At 37.9% G+C, this 22491-nt stretch overlaps 2 protein-coding genes across 3 annotated transcripts in view; both read left to right on the forward strand.

Annotated features, from left to right (window-relative positions):
- LOC133652374 (histone-lysine N-methyltransferase EHMT1-like) overlaps window positions 1–2013 on the forward strand; it is an 89705-nt gene extending 87692 nt beyond the window's left edge. For both annotated transcript variants that reach the window (XM_062051063.1, XM_062051064.1), the window contains 2 exons: window positions 1107–1282; window positions 1462–2013. In XM_062051063.1, the coding sequence (XP_061907047.1) occupies window positions 1107–1282; window positions 1462–1555 (270 nt within the window). In that variant the 3' untranslated portion in view covers window positions 1556–2013. The remainder of the gene's footprint in view (window positions 1–1106; window positions 1283–1461) is intronic.
- Window positions 2014–5639: 3626 nt separating this feature from the next.
- The window catches only part of LOC133652375 (neutrophil cytosol factor 2-like), a 35023-nt gene continuing 18171 nt past the window's right edge, over window positions 5640–22491 (forward strand). Inside the window, exons 1-4 of the mRNA XM_062051066.1 lie at window positions 5640–6193; window positions 7495–7603; window positions 11072–11188; window positions 22412–22471. Coding sequence (XP_061907050.1) covers window positions 6069–6193; window positions 7495–7603; window positions 11072–11188; window positions 22412–22471 — 411 coding nt within the window. The 5' untranslated portion in view covers window positions 5640–6068. The remainder of the gene's footprint in view (window positions 6194–7494; window positions 7604–11071; window positions 11189–22411; window positions 22472–22491) is intronic.

The raw sequence follows: 22491 nt of genomic DNA on the forward strand, positions 1-22491 counted from the left end.
ATCGTGACCCCAAGAATCGATATTGAATCGAATCGTGGGACACCCAAAGATTCACAGCCCTAATATGTATATATATATATATATATATATATATATATATATATATATATATATATATATATATGTATGTATGTATGTATGTATGTATGTATGTATGTATGTATGTATGTATGTATGTATGTATGTATGTATGTATGTATGTATGTATGTATGTATGTATGTATGTATGTATATATATATATATATATATATATATATATATATATATATATATATATATATATATATATATATATATATATATATATATATATATATATATATACACACACACACACACATTATACCTGTGAGTCACATTTCATGTTCTGCTGCCAAAAAAACATATTTGGAGAAATGTTAGTCTGCAGTCAGCAGAACAATTGGGTAGAATATACAACATCAAAAATAATACTTGCTTTGGTCTGTTTGAAGACCCTGTGGATAGAAGAGAAAGGACAGAAAAACAATAACAGGACACACAAAAAACAATAACAGGAGACAAGCGCAACATTTCACTCGTTTTAATTCAAGAGAGGAGTGTCCGAGAAATTAAAGAACAAAAAACTATAACAAGACAAAGGCAACAATGATAACGCTAACATTGTTTTGTTTTGCTTTTTAGTTTAATCGGACAGAAAATAGGAGACCGGGATGAGCAATGTTAAATTAAACAGGTGGTAATAAATACAACCTCGCAAATTCAAAAAAGCGAGTGATATAGTTCAGGGAAGTAATTTAAAGCTACAAACACATCATTACAGAAAAAAAATAAATTAAAAACTTTTTTGTCTCGTGGGTTACTAGTTTGCATATTTTGATGCATGTAGCCATGTGAACCAGATTTAGTCTAAAGAAAGATGGTATAGTAGATGTAACATTTTCCAAAAACAGTTGAAAGGACAGTGTGATTCATTCTTTTGAGTTGTTTCTAGTCTTTTTTAAAAAAATATTTAACCTTGAATTCATTTATAAATATGAGTTTACACTTTTTAAACCTTGAGAATACATGTGAGGTAACCAATCCTCACATGTAAGGATTGTCTTATTTGGGTCAATTTGTGCAGGTTGGTGACATACACTGCATCGATGCAAGACTTTTTGGTAACATTGGCCGCTTCATTAACCATCTTTGTGAGCCAAACCTTCTGGCAGTGAAGGTCTTCACCATGCACCAGGATTTGCGGTTTCCTCGGATTGCCTTCTTCTCCAACAGGCCAATCAAAGCTGGAGAGCAGATTGGGTCAGTGTAAACAATTTAACTTTTGGCTCCATATTGTTCTTGTGTTTATTAATTACTGCAAAAACAGCAATGACATCATATGTTAAATGATGTATTTTGAATTTATATTGTCGTTGAAAAACTATCAAAAAAATATATTTTATTGAAGTTTCGCTGATTTCATTATCTGCTTTCTTCAGGTTTGACTATGGTGATCACTACTGGACAGTGAAGAGTAAATACTTTAGCTGCAAATGTGGTTCACTCAAGTGTCACTACTTCTCCAGAAGATAGACATCGATGACCATACTGAAGTATAGTGGGAGTTTCTTTCACTATATGGAATGAATCACTTGCAATGTGTTTATCACACTGTTCAACACATTCTAAATGTTCTGCACTTGTGCTGTGGATTTCTGTCATTTCCAGAGTTATGAAGAGGCGCATCGCAGTGAAAATGCTAAGTGGGTGCTAGTTGTACATTGTACGGATTGCCTAAAGCATAAAAGATTAAATAAAATGTAACAAATATTGAAGTTAAATTACATGTAGTTCATCCAGACATCCATTTTCTACCGCTTGTCCCTTTCGGGGTCACGGGGGGGCTGGAGCCTATCTCAGCTGCACTCGGGCGGAAGGCGCGGTACACCCTGGACAAGTCGCCATCTCATCACAGGGCCAACACAGATAGACAACATTCACACTCACATTCACACACTTATTCAATAAAAAATCTGCCTATAGCACAACCTAAGCCTCGTATTGTCATTCAAAGTAAGAAATGGGCAAACCTCAGCTTTGCAAAGTCCATATATGGCCTGTTAAAATGTTTAATACAGCCTAGCAAATATTTCTAAATAATATTTTTTCAACCCTTAACAAACTCTAGCCTGCAATAGGACTGTTAAATTACCGTAAGTGACATTGAGTATGATTTTACATCTGCTATGTCAGTGTCTAAATTGTCCCGAAGAACCAGAAAACATCGCTAATTGCTTTTTTTGAAAAATACAATCTGGAGGTGTCTAAGTAATTTCAAGACTCTTTATTGTCAATTCACCATTGATCCAAAACATAAACATCAAAATTACGTTCCCAAAGTTGAAGATCTACAGTCTCCGGACATATACTACTACTTCATTAATTTTCAGTTATCTTTAGTTCATCAGCTATTGCCCTGTTTCTCCCTAAAAATACAATAACTAACTGATAACAGCATTTTAATTTCACATTTGTTTACTCAGTGTTGCAACCTCCTTTCCCTGTTTTAGTTGCTGGAGGAAGAAGAACGGGTCTTTGTTTCTTGAATGAAGTGCCTTTGACTCTTGAGTTAATTTGACGTGGGGTTTAATATGTTTCCCTGAGCATTCAGTTGAGCACATGTGAGCAACATGAGACGCACACTTGTCCTAAACCTGACATAACAATTTTAAATGTCTTATTGTAATAATCACATGGAAGCAGTCACTTCCATGCGATTATTTTCTAATGTATTTACAAACCCCGTTTCCATATGAGTTGGGAAATTGTGTTAGACGTAAATATAAACGGAATACAATGATTTGCAAATCCTTTTCAACCCATATTCAATTGAATGCAATACAAAGACAAGATATTTGATGTTCAAACTCATAAACTTTTATTTTTTTTTTTGCAAATACTAATTAACTTAGAATTTCATGGCTGGAACACGTGCCAAAGTAGTTGGGAAATGGCATCTTCACCACTGTGTTACATGGCCTTTCCTTTTAACAACACTCAGTAAACATTTGGGAACTGAGGAGACACATTTTTTAAGCTTCTCAGGTGGAATTCTTTCCCATTCTTGCTTGATGTACAGCTTAAGTTGTTCAACAGTCCGGGGGTCTCCGTTGTGGTATTTTAGGCTTCATAATGCGCCACACATTTTCAATGGGAGACAGGTCTGGACTACAGGCAGGCCAGTCTAGTACCCGCACTCTTTTACTATGAAGCCACGTTGATGTAACACGTGGCTTGGCATTGTCTTGCTGAAATAAGCAGGGGCGTCCATGGTAACATTGCTTGGATGGCAACATATGTTGCTCCAAAACCTGTGTGTACCTTTCAGCATTAATGCCGCCTTCACAGATGTGTCTTGGGCACTAATACACCCCCATACCATCACAGATGCTGGCTTTTCAACTTTGCGCCTATAACAATCCGGATGGTTCTTTTCCTCTTTGGTCCGGAGGACACAACGTCCACAGTTTCCAAAAACAATTTGAAATGTGGACTCGTCATACCACAGAACACTTTTCCACTTTGTTTCAGTCAATCTCAGATGTGCTCAGGCCCAGCGAAGCCGGCTGTGTTTCTGGGTGTTGTTGATAAACGGTTTTCGCCTTGCATAGGAGAGATTTAACTTGCACTTACAGATGTAACGACCAACTGTAGTTACTGACAGTGGGTTTCTGAAGTGTTCCTGAGCCCATGTGGTGATATCCTTTACACACTGATATCGCTTGTTGATGCAGTATAGCCTGAGGGACCGAAGGTCACGGGCTTAACTGCTTACGTGCAGTGATTTCTCCAGATTCTCTGAACCCTTTGATGATATTACGGACCGTAGATGGTAAAATCCCTAAATTCCTTGCAAAAGCTGGTTGAGAAAGGTTTTTCTTAAACTGTTCAACAATTTGCTCACACATTTGTTGACGAAGTGGTGACCCTCGCCCCATCCTTGTTTGGGAATGACTGAGCATTTCATGGAATCTACTTTTATATCCAATCATGGCACCCACCTGTTCCCAATTTGCCTGTTCACCTGTGGGATGTTCCAAAAGAGTGTTTGATGAGCATTCATCAACTTTATCAGTATTTATTGCCACCTTTCCCAACTTCTTTGTCACGTATTGCTGGCATCAAATTCTAAAGTTAATGATTATTTGCAAAAAAAAAATGTGTATCAGTTTGAACATCAAATATGTTGTCTTTGTAGCATATTCAACTGAATATGGGTTTAAAATGATTTGCAAATCATTGTATTCCGTTTATATTTACATCTAACACAATTTCCCAACTCATATAGAAACAGGGTTTGTATAATCTTTTGTATTTTCACTAAAAATGAAAATTACAAAAACATATAGCTACTACTGTATGTCTGGGTGGGGCTCCTGCTTTGGATAGTATATTCACCCCTTTCAGAGATCACATTTAGTTCCTCTTAAAATATTCACTTGTTGCACACATTGATGTAAGCATGGGATAAAATGTACATTCCTGTCACTTTCTGTCTGTAAAATATATCTTTTTATTAGCATTTCTGTAATCTAGTAACAGCATATCATGATTAATATCCATAGATTAACTTTCTTAAAAAATGACAATAGAAAAAGCAGTAGTGATAGTGTAACAACCTGGAATTTACACTTTACGTGTGGTGTTGGAGTTGTCCGACTTTTTGTTAGGCCATAAACGCATCGGTGATTACGGTAAGTGCCATGAGTGTGTGTGTTGGTGCAGGTGAGAAAATGCGGCTGCTGTTGATATGACAGAGGAACATATACCTGTATATATATATATATATCATACTTGCCAACCCTCCTGTTTTTACCGGGAGACTCCCGATATTCAGCGCCTCTCCCGATAACCTCCCGCAGAAATTTTCTCCCGACAAACTCCCGGTATTCAGCCGGAGCTGGAGGCCACGCCCCCTCCAGCTCAATGCGGACCTGAGTGAGTGGGGACAGCCTGTTCTCACGTCCGCTCTCCCACAATATAAACAGCTTGCCTGCCCAATGACGTCATAACTGTAGAATGATCGAGGGCGAGTTCTTGGTTTCTTATGTGGGTTTATTGTTAGGCAGTTTCATTAACGTCCTCCCAGCGCGGTAACAACACACAACAACAGCAGTCACGTTTAGTCTACCGTAAAGCAGTTCGTCTGCCGTAAACAGCAATGTTGTGACACTCTTAAACAGGACAATACTGCCATCTACTGTATAGCCTACAGAACACTGAAGTCAAGTATTTCATATATATATATATATATATATATATATATATATATATATATATATATATATATATATATATATATATATATATATATATATATATATGAAATACTTGAGTTGGTGAATTCTAGCTTAAATACATTCCCCTCTTAACCACGCCCTCAACCCCGCCCCAGCCCCACCCCCGACCACGCCCCCCCACCCCCCCCCCCCCCCCCCCCCACCCCCCACCTCCCGGTATCGGACGCTCTCAAGGTTGGCAAGTATGATATATATATATAAATTAGGGTGGGCAAATTAATGCGTTAATTTTGAGTTAACGCATCAATCTATTAACGCCGACAATTTTTTTTATCGCGCATTTGCGTATGTTGTTTACATGCTTTTATTTTGTTAACGCCTATTGCTGTTTCCTGCGGAAAAGGAAGGAGAACGCGGAAGAAAACAAAACAAGCATGGAGACGAAGGGTAACTCAACAGAAATTTTACAGGGTCATTTTCATTATAAAGTACTTCCAGGTGGCGGATTTGACAGAAGCAAAGTGGTTTGTAGCCACTGCCAAGCTGAATTTTCTTATCACAGGAGTACTTCCAGTCTAAAATATCACCTTAACGCGAAGCACACTTGATGCGAGCAAACCATTCAACAAAGCAGAAAGTGGAGCCAGGCTTCAAATGCAGGGTGCGGGAGAAGTATAGATAAACGAGAGCAAGAGAAACTAACAAATGCCATAGCGAAGTGGATAATTACAGACTGTAGGCCCATTAGTGTTGTGGAAGACGCGGCCTGAGAAACATTGTGTGAATCGCAACAAGTGACGGCACGGATGAGCCGCCATCAAGACGCACCAAGAATACACGACTTGTATGAAAAGGAGAGGACTGTAAAAGTGACAACCTTTACAACCTGCAGCTGTAGTTGCTCTCAGTGGGGACTACTGGACATCAATCGGTAAGCATAATACCTCGGAGTTACAGTGCATTATATTGATGAAAGGTGGGTGCTGCATTATAAATAAATAAATTCACATCTTCTGTCTATAATGAAAACAGAGGAGAGGCATTATGGAAAGGAAAATTAGAGGAACATGTTTCTGCTGTTACCTCAGAAATTGCCTGTTCGGATGTTATGATTGTGGCTCGGGGATTTGTATGGATTTGTATGTAGATTATATTTATTTTCCATAACAAATAGGATAACTTAAATACCCTGGCAGTGGCAATAAACTTGAATGTTTGTATTGACATTTTTTGAGTTGATTTTCATAAAATATGCTATTTAACTGCTACTGTTTAACAAGTACTGATTTAAATTGTGTTTGCACAACAAATGTTTTGGCGCTTTTGCTCATACGGGCGAATATTCCAATAAAGGTGCACTACACACTACTTTTGAATTCATTATTGGGTTTTGCATATACAATGCAGTTAATTGTGATTAATCAGAGAAATAGTGCGATTAACTATGATTAAAAATTTTAATCGTTGCCCAGCCCTAATGTATATAATATATAAATATATATATTAGGGGTGTGGGAAAAAATCGATTCGAACCGCGATTCTCACGTTGTGCGATTCAGAATCGATTCTCATTTTTAAAAAATCAATTTTTTTTAATACATTTTTTTTTTTTTTAATTAATCAATCCAACAAAACAATACACAGCAATACCATAACAATGCAATCCAATTCCAAAACCAAACCCAACCCAGAAACACTCAGAACTGCAATAAACAGAGCAATTGAGAGGAGACACAAACACGACACAGAACAAACCAAAAGTAGTGAAACAAAAATGATTATCAAAAACAGTATCAATATTAGTTACAATTTCAACATAGCAGTGATTAAAAATCCCTCATTGACATTATCATTAGACATTTATAAAAAATTTAAAAAAAAGAACAATAGTGTCACAGTGGCTTACACTTGCATTGCATCTCATAAGCTTGACAACACACTGTGTCCAATATTTTCACAAAGATAAAATAAGTCATATTTTTGGTTCATTTAATAGTTAAAACAAATTTACATTATTGCAATCAGATGATAAAACATTGTCCTTTACAATTATAAAAGCTTTTTACAAAAATCTACTACTCTGCTTACATGTCAGCAGACTGTAGAAATACACATCAATACAAACAAAAATAATTTCAATATCTAATCCGGCATTGTCTAAAGTGCTATATTTATTTTGAAATACATGTATATTGTGTTACATTAATTTTTCTATTCCTAATTTGTCTGCAGGTTGGAAGAGGCTCTGTCTGACTGTGTCTGGGCACAGAAACACTTAAGAGGAAACAATGTCATTGACTACAGACAACCTGGACTGCACTATAAGCTGAACAGCTGGCCGGTCTGACACTGGCCCAACTCATTTTCACACATTGTTCACAATTCTTTGTCGACAGCCCAGTCTATTAGGGTTGCAAGTCTTTTAAAACTACTACGGTTCTGTACAATGCTTGTGATTCAAAACAGGAAGAAAAGAAAGAAAGTGGAAGAAAATGAAAAAAAAAAAAAAAAAGTTTTCGTCACAAAAATAGTCCAATCCAGTTCAAACTTTTCATCAGGTTTTTTGTGGGTCATTGAAAAATATTTCAATTCATTTAATGGGTTTTTCTAGAAAGTAAAGCTCGAAAGGCGTTAAAAATCATTAAATAGAAGATCCAGAGACATGAAAATTAAATACAATTGCAGGCCAAGGGCAATAGTTGCTCAAAAATTAATAGAACAATGAATGAAAATTAACTTGATAGCTTTGCCGTCATCAAACTACATGACCTACTTCCCTGTGTGTTTTCTTTGTTTCTCACTTTCAAACAGGCTACCAGAGGTTTCACTCTGTGCATCATTCTGAGTATTTAAACATTTTTACTGGAATAGCAGAATTCAAGGAAAGGAGTGAATCCCCTTGCCAGTCATCCACAATCTTTGAGTTTGAGTTTATTTCGAACATGCAAGCATACATATCTTTGTCTTGGTAGACGGCGCCGTTAGCTGTTTTTTTACTCACTCAGGATGCATTCAGTGTTGCCAAATGTTCTCATTATAAGCGACTTTGGGCTTGCAAATCTCGTGAGTTATGGGTTGCGTTTTTTAGGGATTGTTTTGAATGAGTAGTAGCTTATTTGGACTTGCTTTTCCTCCATTTCCTGGTTACCGTGCCCACCTCGTACATCCACTTGACACGCACCCCCAAACATACTCAACCTATGTACAGTAGATAGATTTATGGCTCTTTGAAAAAATCCGGTTTTCTGTGTCACTCCTCTTAAAGAGCTGTTTAGAAACTGTTTTGTCAATATATTTGTAGTTTTTTATGAATAAACCGGTGGTAACTCCTTTTTTTGTTTGGAAACCCTCCCTTTTACAAATGATGGAAAAAACATTGTTATTCACAATTTATTTTGATTATATAAAGATCTAATAGTTGTGTGTGATGAATGTCAGGCGGAACTCTTGAACTGGCTTTTATATACGGCTTGTGCACGAAGTCAGAACACCGGATGCTTGAAATGGCACGTCCTGTGAACATGCTCATCTGGTGACAAAAAAATGTGACAGGAGTCACGGGACAAAGAAGTAAGTTGTTAATGTAATGTGTCCTTGAGCAAGACATTCTACCCTTGCTCCTGATAAGTCGTGGTTAGCGCCTTGCATGGCAGGTCCCGCCATCAGTGTGTGAAGGTGTGTGTGAATGGGTGAATGTGGAAATAGTGTCAAAGCGCTTTGAGTGCATTGAAGTAGGGCTGGGCGATATGGCCTTTTTTTAGTATCTCGATATTTTTAGGCCATGTCACGATACACGATATATATCGCAATATTTTGCCTTAGCCTTGAATTAACACTTGATGCATATAATCACACCAGTATGATGATTCTATGTGTCTACATTAAAACATTCTTGTTCATACTGCATTAATATATGCTAATTTTAAACGTTCATGCAGAGAGGGAAATCACAACTAAGTCAATTAACCAAAACTGTATTTATTAAACAGTTATTAAGCAGTGGCACAAACATTCATGTCATTTCAAAACAGAAAGTGCAAGATTGTCAGAAACATTTTAAAACAAGCTATGAGTGCACTTTTGTGCATGATGTCACTAAATTAAAGTGCACTTTTTGTACAGAACGCCATTAAAATAGTTTAAAACAAATAAGGTGCACTTTTGTGCTTGATGTCACACAAGATATTTTAATAACTGTCAAATAAAAATGAGCTACATAATAGGAAATCAAATTGCTATGTGGTAGGTTACTTCGGACGTAATCGCCTTCTGTTGTTCACTATTTTTTTCATACGGTGTTGATCTGGAAATGGTTGCCTCTGCATTTTGTTGGTGTGGCACCGAACGGAGATGTTGACATGCGGAGTAAGCACTCTTCATTCTCTAGCTGGTGACTTTTCAAATGATGCTACATATTAGCAGTAATCTACTTTTTGTAGCAACGCTTTTGCCCCACACTTGACAAATTACGGTTGTTTGTTCGACATATTCCCACTTGAAGCCAAACCACCGCCAGACGATGGACCCGGTGCTGTTTTTCTTGGGAATTAATTCTTCCTTCATTTGTTACCGGATTCGCACCACAGCTAACGTTACCCATGCTGCTACCTCTCTGCTCCGAGAGGGCGTATACGTATGTGACGTATGTAAGAAGGTGCGCTTGCTGTCTGTGAGAAGGAGAGACAAGAAAGAGTGAAACAAGCCTGTAGTGTAATGCCGGCAGCTTAAAGCAACTGTGTGAGAACGTATATTCGAATATCACGATATAGTCATTTTCTATGTCGCACAGAGACAAACTCGCAATATATCGATATATCGCCCAGCCCTACCTTTAAGGTAGAAAAGCGTGACACAAGTATAACCCATTTACCATAATTATTCTAAGTATGATTATTTTTTCTGAATTATTGATTGGGTGCAACACGCGTGGGGGGTAGGGGTGGGCCTACATCCGGCCCTAATTGAGTACCAGGCAGAACTTATAGACATAGGTTTAGCAGGAATTCAGGAACACTTTTGAATACAGAAGATAATGAACTATCTCTGAAGGAGGGAACAAAGTGGAACTAAACAGAAATGTTGAACAATGTGTAACAGGTGTGCTGGACAAGAAACACAAGGTAAAGGTCTTGCAAGAAACCGAGACCAAACAGGATATACTACTAAAACAAGAGTACAAGGACAGGAAATGATATAGAGCACAGGAAAATAAAAAAAACAACGTCCAAACTGTCATTTGGGATCATGACACCATTATGCCGGAGTGGACTTGGACAAAAATTCTGCCATGCACCTTCCACCCACTACGATTGGTGCGCATATGTTTTACCAACTCATCCTATTGATACATGTGAATTGAAGTGAATTATATTCATATAGCGCTTTTTCTCTAGTGACTGAAGCGGTTCAGAAAGATCGGGAAACCCATTTATGCTACATTTACACCAGTGTGGGTGGCACTGGAAGCAAGGTGGGTGAAGTGTCTTGCCCAAGGACACCTCGCCAGTGACAATGATGGCTGAAGCTGGATTGGAACGAGGAACTCTCAAGTTTCTGGTCGGCCACTCTACCATCTGAGCCACGCTAAGACATAAATCCTTAAACAAAAATATTATACTGGTCAATATCTCTTTATATTCTGGAACCTTAAATATATTTATAACCGGAAAATCGAATTCAAAACAAAGTACCTTTTAAAATACTTTAATTTTTTAATGCATTTATTTACTCATCTATTTTACCAATTAATGGTACAACTTCTATAATCTCAGCATGATATGAATAAGACTTCTCTTGATTTATCTCCTAGGTGTCACATAACGCAGCTGCTGTGTACTGTCAAATGGATCAGTGGGAGCAAGCAAAAGATGTTCTCATGGCGAACAATCAAGGCGGGAATCTAGAGATGGCTTTGGACATGATTCTGGTAAGTGCCATTATTGTTCCTTACTTAGCAGCTTGTACTGGGCAGCTGGGAAGGCAGGGTAACTGCATCAGCTACTGTATGCAAACAGCATGGTACAAGCTCATTCATATTAATCAAATTACTAGCTCACTGATGTTGACACTTGGGTATTATTGTCTAGCAAAATGTAACTACTCTTAAACATGTAGGGCAGTACAGTGGACATGTGGATAGTGCGTCTGCCTCACCCTGGAGGTTAAAGAGAACCAACCCTTTATTTGGAATTTGACCTATCATTTACAATTCTCCTGTGAGACAAGCACACAAAAGTTTGTCTTGTTTTTATGCATTCAAACTTGTAAATAAACGCAAGTGAAAGTCAGCTAACAAAGGAAGTAATGGGATTGGCTCTATTCCACACTCCTACAAAAGCCTCCATCCATCCTCCATAATGCAGTTAACAGGCATACTCATAATAACATGTAATTTTTACATATTCTGGTCATTTTAAGCATATTGCGGCATATTAATTATCACAATGTTCGCTATTTCCTTCAACAACAACTACTAATATTAGTCATGGCAAACTTCATGAAGCCAACAATGACTACTTTAAGACAGATGATGAATCAGAACCTTATTTTACTTTATTGTCTATTGTGAGCGAACTGTGGTGCTGAATTTCCCCCAGGGATCAATTAAGTACTTCCTATTCTATTCTATTCTATTCTATTCTATTCTATTCTATTCTATTCTATATTTTTGCGCCTGAAGATACAGACAATGAGCTCCAAGTTTTAAAAGCTAAGTGATGAGTAGATCTAACAAGTAGCGCTATTGCTAAGTTGCAAAGTGCTAAACAAGAAATATAAACTACAAACATGTCTGCTCTCACTGGGATGCCAACTGATGGGATGTTCATATCCTCCCATTTAGATGAAGAATTAATCACAATTCTCAGGCAGGTAAAAAAAAAAAGGTGGTCGCAAACGACATCTTTTAGTATCTTTCTCACCATTTTCGGGTGTAAATTCAATCTAAAAGTTGACTAACTTTTCGGTTTATGGGACCAACCTTCTACTATACAAGTGAAAGGCGTGATTTATAATCAGGAATTAACTTTCACCAGCTCAGAGGCGATGCAGCAACAGCAGCTCAGTATGTAAATACTGTAGCTGCATAAGCTAGTTAGCTCTCTGTTAACACGGCAGCGCTAAAAGTAACTCCTTAATGTTAGCGCTTATAGTAACAAAATCGCTAACACTTGGTAAAAATTCAGGTCCCGAGATGTAATTGGAGTACTGTTGATGTTTTTTGGGATGTTTTAATAGAGGGCTTTATGGGCACGATAGAGTACGCCCATTAGCTGCATTTGCCACCTCGTACTTGCCGTATTTGATAAATTACAATGCATTAAAAAAATACAAAAATAAAAACATATTTGTTCTTGTCTTACATAAGGATTTTTACATCGGGAAAGATCCAAAAAAGTGCCCACTTTAATTATCTGAATCTTTGAACTTCCCCCTGCTGACTTTGCCTTTTCTCCCCGGGATTGCACATTTATTTCTGCTTTCGTCATACAGTTCAAAATCTTTCATGTGTGGTTAAATGGAGACCCTAGTTCCCTGTAGATGTGGATATTAGTGTAAATGGTAAAAGTGCAGTACTGTGCAAAAGTAAACAAAAAAAAAAGTTTAAATTATATTTTTCAGATAAATAATTTTGATGCTGTAAAAAACAGCATCTAGAAGGAAATACTTGTGATTCTCTCCCCAATTGTCTTAATGTATGTTACAATTGCAGTTACAATAATAAAGAAATAATTGTATTTTCTTTAAATTCAGAGAAATTAAGTCCTAGCACCTCTCCTGGTACCTGAGGGTGTCGTGTTTCGGCCCAGGAAAAAAGATGTGGAACAGCTCAAGCCGAGGGACTTTTTAGGGATACCCAAGGTATGAAGAGGGTGACACTGGGTTTATGTCAAGATATTTACTGTGCCCAAACAAATCACAACATCTCTCTATATAAATTGAGACAATTTAGTTTTTATACTTTAGAATTTATATCTGTTCAAAAGTAACTTTAATTAATAGTACCGTTTTTTTTTAACAACTGATAATTCAAGGATCCAATAAACTTTATTGTCATACCAGAACACATGAGACACATGAGATGGCATGAAATTTAGTACACAAGGTCACAGATTTAGCCCAATGAGGACCACATTTCAGGTTTTAAATGTGCTATATGTCGTCACCCTTCAGCATCTCCCTGACATGTAATTGATAGTGGCGGCCCTCCACGGTAAAACAAAAGCCACCACACCTTGAAAATATAAATTTTTAATTCATTTAAGTAAACATTCATCTGGGGATAGGTTGATTAGCAACACTAAATTGGCCCTAATGTGAATGTTGTCGGTCTATCTGTGTTGGCCCTGCGATGAGGTGGCGACTTGTCCAAGGTATACGCCGGATTGCAGCTTGGATAGGCTACAGCCACCCTGGCGACCCCGAGAGGGACAAGCAGTAGAAAATGGATGGATGGATGGATCTTTATAGCCTAATATTTGTTCACTATTGACTGACTAGTGATGCACCGAAAATTTGGCCGCCAAAATAAGACTTTGATCACCAAAACAGCACTGCCAAAACAAGATGTTGTGGTGACGTAGGCAAGATGGACGCGATTGTATGGAACGTAGGCAGAATGTCTGCAATGTGGACATACTTTAATATACAGTGCATTCAGGAAGTATTCACAGTGCTTCACTTTTTCCAAATGTTATTATGTTAGAGCCTTATTCCAAATGGAATAATTTCAGTTTTGTCCTCAAATTTCTACACACAATACCCCATAAAGACTATGTGAAAATGTTTTTTTTAGAAACTTTTTCAAATGTATTAAAATAAAAAAATCACATGTACTTAAGTATTCATAGCCTTTGCGCAATACTTTGTTGAAGCACCTTTGGCAGCAATTACAGCCTCAAGTCATTTCAATATGATGTAGGGCTGGGCGATATATCGATGTACTCGATATATCACGGGTTTGTCTCTGTGCGATATAGAAAATGACTATATCGTGATATTTGAGTATACATTCTCACGCAGTTGCTTTTAGCTGCGGCCATTACACTGCATGCGTTTCCCACTCTTTCTTGTCTCTCCTTCTCACGGAGACGTAAACCAAGCGCACCTTCTTACACACGTCACGTGTGCAACGTCACACGCTCACGCGGAGCAGAGAGGTAGCGACATGGTAACGTTAGCTGTGATGCTAACGGTGAGGTGCGAGTGGTAATACCAGAGAGAGAAGGTGCGAATCTGGTAACAAATGGAGGAAGAATTAATTCCCAAGAAAAACAGCACAGGATCCATCGTCCGGCGGTGGTTTGGCTTCAAGCGGGAATATGTTCAACATTTATGTGGCAAAAGCGTTGCTACAAAAAGTAGCAGTACTGCTAATGTAGCATAATTTGAAAAGTCATTGAAACTGCATGTCAACATCACCGTTCGGTGCCACACCAACAAAATGCCTAAGCAACTATTTCCAGATCAACACCGGATGAAAAAAAAAAGTCAACAACAGACGGAGATAACGTCTGCACAAACCTATTATGCAGCTCATTTTTATTTGACAGTTATTGAAATATCTTGTGTGACATCATGCACAAAAGTGCACTTTATTTGTTTTTAACTATTGTAGTGACGTTCTGTGCAAAAAGTACACTTTAATTTAGTGATGTTTTTAGTATTTGTGGTCATGTTGTTATTTGTCTAAGTAACTGTCTGGCGAACAAAGCTCGTTTAATACATGTAGCGCTCAATTTGACCAATAGAGGGCAATAACGCGACACCATAGGTTTTATTGTATTGATGCACATTTACAATTGCTGAGGATATTAATTAATTTTTATATGCCTAAACATCAATAGTTTATTGTGTGAATGTATTAACACTAAACCTTCTAATTTATTTATGAAAAATAGACAATGGACGTTATACTTTTGTAATGTTTATTTTATGTTTATAATTTCAGCCTTACAAACCAAAATGAAGGAAGAAGTGTAAGGAAGTGTGCAAAAATAGTCGTCTTTGTTGTTTGTTACAAAGTCTGCCATGATTAGAAGACACACACGCCTTTGTTTCCGGAAGTAGAACACACAGTTGTTGCCAGAAGTCGGACATGCACTGCTATGGAAACAGAAATAAATGCGCAGATGAATTAGTTCTGGCAATGATTAAAATGACCAAAATATGGTAAATATTGTACATATTACATATTTTTATGAACAAGTCTGGCACTACATGTTATATATATACTTGGAGTGTGTTTACAAAACAGTTGATGGAGGATTTTGAAGTGGTTTTAGAGGGCTTTGAAGGCTACAACTGGGACTCCCACTTGCTGAGATACGTGTAGACTGCAATTTGATGGCAGTAAACAACACCAAAACTTTAAATGTTCCATAGAATATTGAACATTACACACGGCGCTCAAAAATCTGTCAAAATGTTTTTGTACAACTTTGGTAAGCTATGAAGCCGCACCGCTTGATGGATTGTCGGCGCATTAAACATACAAGTATCATTATGGTGCGTGTATAAGGACCGCAAAATGGCACTCACTAGCAGACATATTATCTGGCTTTTTGTTTCACAATATTATGCAAAATCAACTTTTCTTACCTTCTAGTACCTGCTAATATGTATTTGGGATCTGCATAAGTCCTGAAAATGTGCGTGAGTCCGCCATTGTAGTCCGTGCCGACATCATAGTCGATAAGCGTCTTCTTTTTCTTTATCTTCTTATGTGGCATTCATCTTCCGCTGTTGCCATTTCTAATATAAAGTAGCGTAAAGTTCTTACTTATATCTGTCAGTAGACTAGCTAGTAAAGCGCTAACAACTGTATTGGGTTTACATAATTCACCCACGGAACTTTAGTTATTAGAGGTTTCCGGTCAGACAGTTTTTCACGGGACACATTTCCGGCATTAATGTTGCATTATTGAGCCACAAATGAGAAGATGCTGCTCCGTTATTGACTTAAGTAAAGTCTGAATGTCATTTAAACAGTTAGCTCTATCTTTTGACACTTCGACTCCGGTCCTTGCACGCTATATGGCTACAACAAAGATGACAGGGAGTAGACACTGTCGAAGGCGAGCCATGTAGGTAAGACTGCCCACAAAACGACGCATCCTGAAAAGACGCTCAGAAAGCTTCTTGAAAATAGTCTGTAAAACATAATCTATGCAACACTTTCACCAAAGAACCACCATTACATGGTATGTGGACCACAAGATAGTGTTTTAAATTTAGAAAAAAATCTTAATATGACCCCTTTAATGCGCCTTATAATCTGGTGGGCCTTTTGTATGAAAAAAGACCTGAATAGACCCGCTCATCGGCAGTGCGCCTTTTAATCCGGTGCGCCTTATGGTCCGAAAAATACAGCATGTGTTTTTGTCTCTCCAAATGATTGTGAACGATAGACAAAATTTAGGCAGGAGAGGACCTTTAATAGCGTGCATGCGCCCGTCTCCTCTTGTAAAGAAGATGAGACTGTTTATTATTTGCTGCACAAATTAAAAGAACAAAACATTTTGAAATGCATCGATGGTAGAAAAAAAGAAACTGGTAGTTATTTAAGAAGGTAGCTAAAGAAATGTAGAATGCCAGCTTAATTCGGACTCCCGAACGAAATACGAATGAGATGAAATTGAATGGAGCAGGTATATTAAAGGCAAATAATGAAGCATACACAGTCTTTTCCTTTGGATTTAAAACTCCTTCTATCAATCTACAGAGCCTTTTGAATAAACTTTGAGACATTCAAATGTTTTGTTTCATTGATTTTTGGAAAAACTATTCCACTGGTCTTTTATTGCATCCGACCTGAAGCCGCCCCAATACATTTTTGGTCGTAGCATCATGTTCGTAGGAACAAACTTAGACAGTATAAGCTTTTAGCAATTTTGTATATGCAAGGCTGTAATAACTGTGATATTTTATGTAAACTGTTAGATAATGTGTTTGCCACTAGAGGGTGCTATCTGCTCACTATATATGTGCGTGTGTTATGGACAATGGAAATACACAGGTGTGCTGATTAAAGGTAGATGTCTGGCAATGACCACCGGCCTCTTCCTTCTGCAAACATGAACACGACAGTATTGGTCTGGCGATGAGCAGTGTCTGGTTTCCTCCAAACATGACACCTGGCATTAAATTTTTGTCTCATTAGACCAGATAATTGTGTATATCATGGTCTGAGAGTCTTTCAGGTGCATTTTACAAAGGAATGGCTTCCGTTTGGCCACGGTACCATGCAGACCTGATTGGTGGATTGCTACACAGGTGGTTGTGCTTCTGTTAAGGTTCTCCTCGCTTCACAGAGGAATGCTGTAGCTTTCACAGAGTGACCACCGGGTTCTTGGTCACCTCCTTGACTAGGGCCCTTCTCCCCCTCGATCAGTCAATTTAGACCGCCAGCTCTAGGAAGAGTCCTGGTGGTTCCGAACTTCTTCCATTTATGGATGATGGAGGCCACTGTGCTCATTAGGACCTACAGGCAGCAGATAATTTTTCGTACCCTTCCCACTTGTGCCTCGAAAAAAACCTCTCTCTGAGGTCTACAGATATTTTCTTGCACTTCTTTCTTGATGTGATATCTGCAATGACTATTAAGTAGGGATGATACTCGAAACCGGTTTTCCCGGTTGTTCGATATGAAAAGAACCGAGTCCTCGGACTCGAATCCCTTTTTGAGAACCGGTACCCGTTATCGAGACCACTATAGTAAAGAAAAAGAGTTGGTTCTTTATTCGAATCCCTCGGAACGAATCCCGTCCCGACCAGAAATGCTCCGTGTGACATCACAAGAAATGGCGTCACGCAGCTCAGTCATTAGGCGCAGATAGGGAAAGCAGGAAAAAAATGGACGGGAAAAAGCGCTCCAAGGTGTAATAAAGTTCAAAACAAAAGGTATAATCCAATGAATAACTTTACTGAGAGATTTGAGCAGGGTACAAACACATGATGAACACTTTTACGACCAACCGGAAACATAGCAACCAGGCTAGCAACGCACCTCCTTTACGGCAGCTGTCGCAACGTTCTTAAAGCAACCGCAGCACATACATATATGCCATCTCCCTTTTTTAACTTTTGTTTTTCTTTACTTGTAAACAAAACAAAATCACACTGTATATGTGTTGTCTGTCTAATTATAAATAATGCAGACTAGGCGTGTTGGCTGAGTTCACAGCATGCTCATAACCTCATTCTTAGCTGCCGGGTGGCGATATGCAACAACACTTATGGGGTTACCGCGCATGCTCGTCACTCCCGTTGCATGCTGGGTAGTGTAGTTGTTTTATTCCCTAGCTCAGGGGTCGGCAGCCCGCAGCTCCGGAGCCGCATGCAGCTCTTTGACCACTCTGATGCGGCTCAGCTGCATACTTGCCGACCCTCCCGGTTTTCCCCGTATACTTAACGAAGTAAAACTTTGCGCATACTGCCGCTGCTTGTGTGCGCATACTGCGCTGCTTGTGTGCTCAGCCTGCTACGTCATCGGGAGGTACGTTCTACATCATCGGGAGGTACGTGCTACGTCATCGGGAGGTACGTGCCACGATGTTTCCTGGCGACTTTGTCAAGATTGAACGGGAGGGGAAGGACATTGAGTGGGGACTTAAGGTGCCGGCAGCACTGCAGATGTCTGTGTGAATCCCGGACGTGAGCTCGTCGCAAAGAGAGAGAGAGAGGGAGGAATGAGAGAGGCAGCGTCTACAGGTGAAGCGCACGCTGCTTCGCATGGGGGAATTCCGCCCTCAATGAAGACTCCAAGGTTTGATGGCAAGGTGAACTGGGAGGCATTTCATCCCACTTCTGACACCAATTGTAGCGTCCAGAAGAAGTGCACACCAAGTCTGACGCTCTTTTTAAACTTTTATTGAGTAACCTATACTAACACAGCTCAACTTATCTCGTTCTTTCCACACGCACGTCTATCCTCACTCCTCGTTTCCACAACAGCAACGCTTCCTCCTTCTTCGCCAATCACCTTACAGGCGTGCTACATTCACAACAAAGAGGATGCAGGATAAAGTGACAGAAATTGAAATGTTTGCATTGTATTTTACATCAGGAAGTGTTGTGTAAGAAAGTGTTAAAAATAAAACCATCAAAAGCCATCTGCTTTTGTATAAAGATAAGTTAGGTTAAATGAAAATATTATTATTATTATTATTATTATTTATCTTACGGTATATCAAAAATCATTTGAGCAAAATTTAATTTAAATATTGTCGGTGTGGCCCTCCAGCAGTGCTCGGGTTGCTCATGCGGCCCCCGGTAAAAATTAATTGCCCACCCCTGGACTAGATGGTGAACCCCCTAAATTCCTAGTTGAGAAATGTTGTTGAACTGTTCGACAATTTGCTCACGCATTTGTTCACAAAGTGGTGACCCTCGCCCCATCCTTGTTTGTGAATGACTGAGCATTTCATGGAAGCTGCTTTTATACCCGATCATGGCACCCACCTGTTCTCAATTAGCCGGTTCACCTTTGGGATTTTCCAAATAAGTGCTGGATGATCATTCTTCAACTTTCTCAGTCTTTTTTGCCACTTGTGCCAGCTTTTTTGAAACATGCTGCAGGCATCAAATTCCAAATGAGCTACCGTATTTTTCGGAGTATAAGTCGCACTGGCCGAAAATGCATAATAAAGAAGGAAAAAAACATATAAGTCGCACTGGAGTATAAGTCGCATTTTTTGGGGAATTTTATTTGATAAAACCCAACACCAAGAATAGACATTTGAAAGGCAATTTAAAATAAATAAAGAATAATGAACAACAGGCTGAATAAGTGTACGTTATATGACGCATAAATAACCAACTGAGAACGTGCCTGGTATGTTAACGTAACATATTATGGTAAGAGTCATTGAAATAACTATAACATATAGAACATGCTATACGTTTACCAAACAATCTGTCACTCCTAATCGCTAAATCCGACGAAATCTTATACGTCTAGTCTCTTACGTGAATGAGCTAAATAATATTATTTGATATTTTACGGCAATGTGTTAATAATTTCATGCATAAGTCGCTCCTGAGTATAAGTCGCACCCCCGGCCAGACTATGAAAAAAATTGCGACTTTTAGTCCGAAAAATACGATATTTGCAAGAAATAACAAAGTTTTCCAGTTTGAACGTTAAGTATCTTGTCTTTGCAGTCTATTCAATTAAATATAGGTTGAAAAGGATTTGCAAAACATTGTATTCTGTTTTTATTTACGATTTTACACAACGTGCCAACTTCACTGGTTTTGGGGTTTGTAATTAAGCTGTATTAACATCTCAATAATGATCATTTGAGTTGAGTTTGAGTTTCATGGCAAAAACTGAATGCTTATGTACATGTGATTTCTCAATTTATTGTTTTTAATAATTTAGCAAAAAATTGTCATTGTCATTATATGGTATTGTGTGTATAATTTTGAGGTCAAAGTTAATTAATTATATTTTGGAATAAAGCTGTAATATAATAACGTGGAAAAAGTAAAGAACTGTGCATACTTTCCAGTTGCAGTGTAGCCGAGATATACCCACGTATAACGATATACAAAATGTGGCTTTTAAGGAGAGAAATTGCAGCTTGATCATCAGCACCAAGCAAGTGTGATGTCAGGCTCGCTGCAGCTCTCGTTGTTTGTTGCGGACATTGAGCGGCAGAAGTAAACTGTCTCCAAACAAGAGTTTGGTCTCCAATAACACCAGAAAAAGATATTTTGCTCGTTGTTTTTAACAAAGAAGAAGTCAATAAAAGAATTGGAGAACTTTCCTGGAACTTGAAATATTCTCAATAAAGTAGATTGTACAATAAGCAGCATCAGTTAGAGATAAAATATAAGAAAAAAATACATGTTATTACTGAATAACACAGACTTAATTTTGAATGTATACCAGTCTTTTTAAAGAAAATATATGCATCAACACCAATTATGCAAATTAAATGACGTCGTCATATTGACCACATGCTACTAGCCATGCCCCCATCGCCACAGGTATATTAGCAATCTGGGGCAAACTTTGCTATTTAGTTTACTTCCTAAAATTCTGCATTTGAAATACAAAATAAAAGATAAGTATAGGCCACATCACTTTTACATACTGAGAGAACATTATCTATTATGTATTTACTTACTCATTTATTTATTTGTGTTACACTGTGAAGCACTGTTTGTGTTACGGATTAAGTACAAAGAAAAGTCTTAGAAATGTTATATGAAACAGAAAGGGGTACAAATAAATTAGCTTTGATTCTTCATGCTTCTTTTTGGACATGCTGTAATGACAGACTGTAAATATGTGATGAACCATTCTGTAACTGTATGCATGTTCAAAATAAAATAATACCATAACCAAAAACAAACTAGTTAATGATTAAATACTTATTCAGAATAAGATTGGTTTATTTGAACATAGATACAGTTTCAAAATGATGCATCACACTTTTACATTTCCTTTACAAGAAGTCCAAAAAGGAGTGGAAAGAAGCAACACTTATTTAATCCTACCCATTTTCCACTTCATATCAATTACCGCCCTGTACTCGGATTAACACATTTCAAACATTTCACCGATCACAAAAGTAATTCATAACTAGGTAAATCATTGTGATTAGATAACTAATATATTATTTTCCTCTAGTTCAAGACATGTACCAATAACAGTCTTCCTTGTACTTGGCAAACATTTGTAGTTTGAACAGTTCTTTTTTAAATTGGATCATTTTAGGACATTGTTTCACATCTTTACTTAATCCATTCCATAATATAATTTCACATACTGATATGCTAAAAGTCTTAAGTGTTGATGATATTTCAATTAATTAAACATAAATACATTTTCTAACTTTATGTTGTGTTTATCGCCTGTTCTTTTGTTGATATTCTGTACCTGTTAAAATAAATTTACCATAAAATGAAGGACTGCTCATCCCTTTCGAAAGGTTTGAAATTTCATAAAATCCGCACCCAATCAAAGTTGTTTCCCCCAATATAACACAAATATAAATTGCAGTTATTAGTTTGAGAGAGGTTAATTTGTGTTCAAACTACTGTTGAGGTGCCCTTTTGCTCAGAGGCACAGGTTTTGTGTAGTGCCAACATAGAAAATGTTATATAAGATATGTTAATGTATGCTCCTTGCTATTTGAAGGTGATTTCATCTACGATACCCAATGACGATTTTGGGGTATTTGAACCTCTCAGATTGCAGGTAAGCGTGGATTTACTCGT

Source organism: Entelurus aequoreus, linkage group LG06, assembly GCF_033978785.1.
Source record: "Entelurus aequoreus isolate RoL-2023_Sb linkage group LG06, RoL_Eaeq_v1.1, whole genome shotgun sequence".
NCBI classification, from domain to species: domain Eukaryota; kingdom Metazoa; phylum Chordata; class Actinopteri; order Syngnathiformes; family Syngnathidae; genus Entelurus; species Entelurus aequoreus.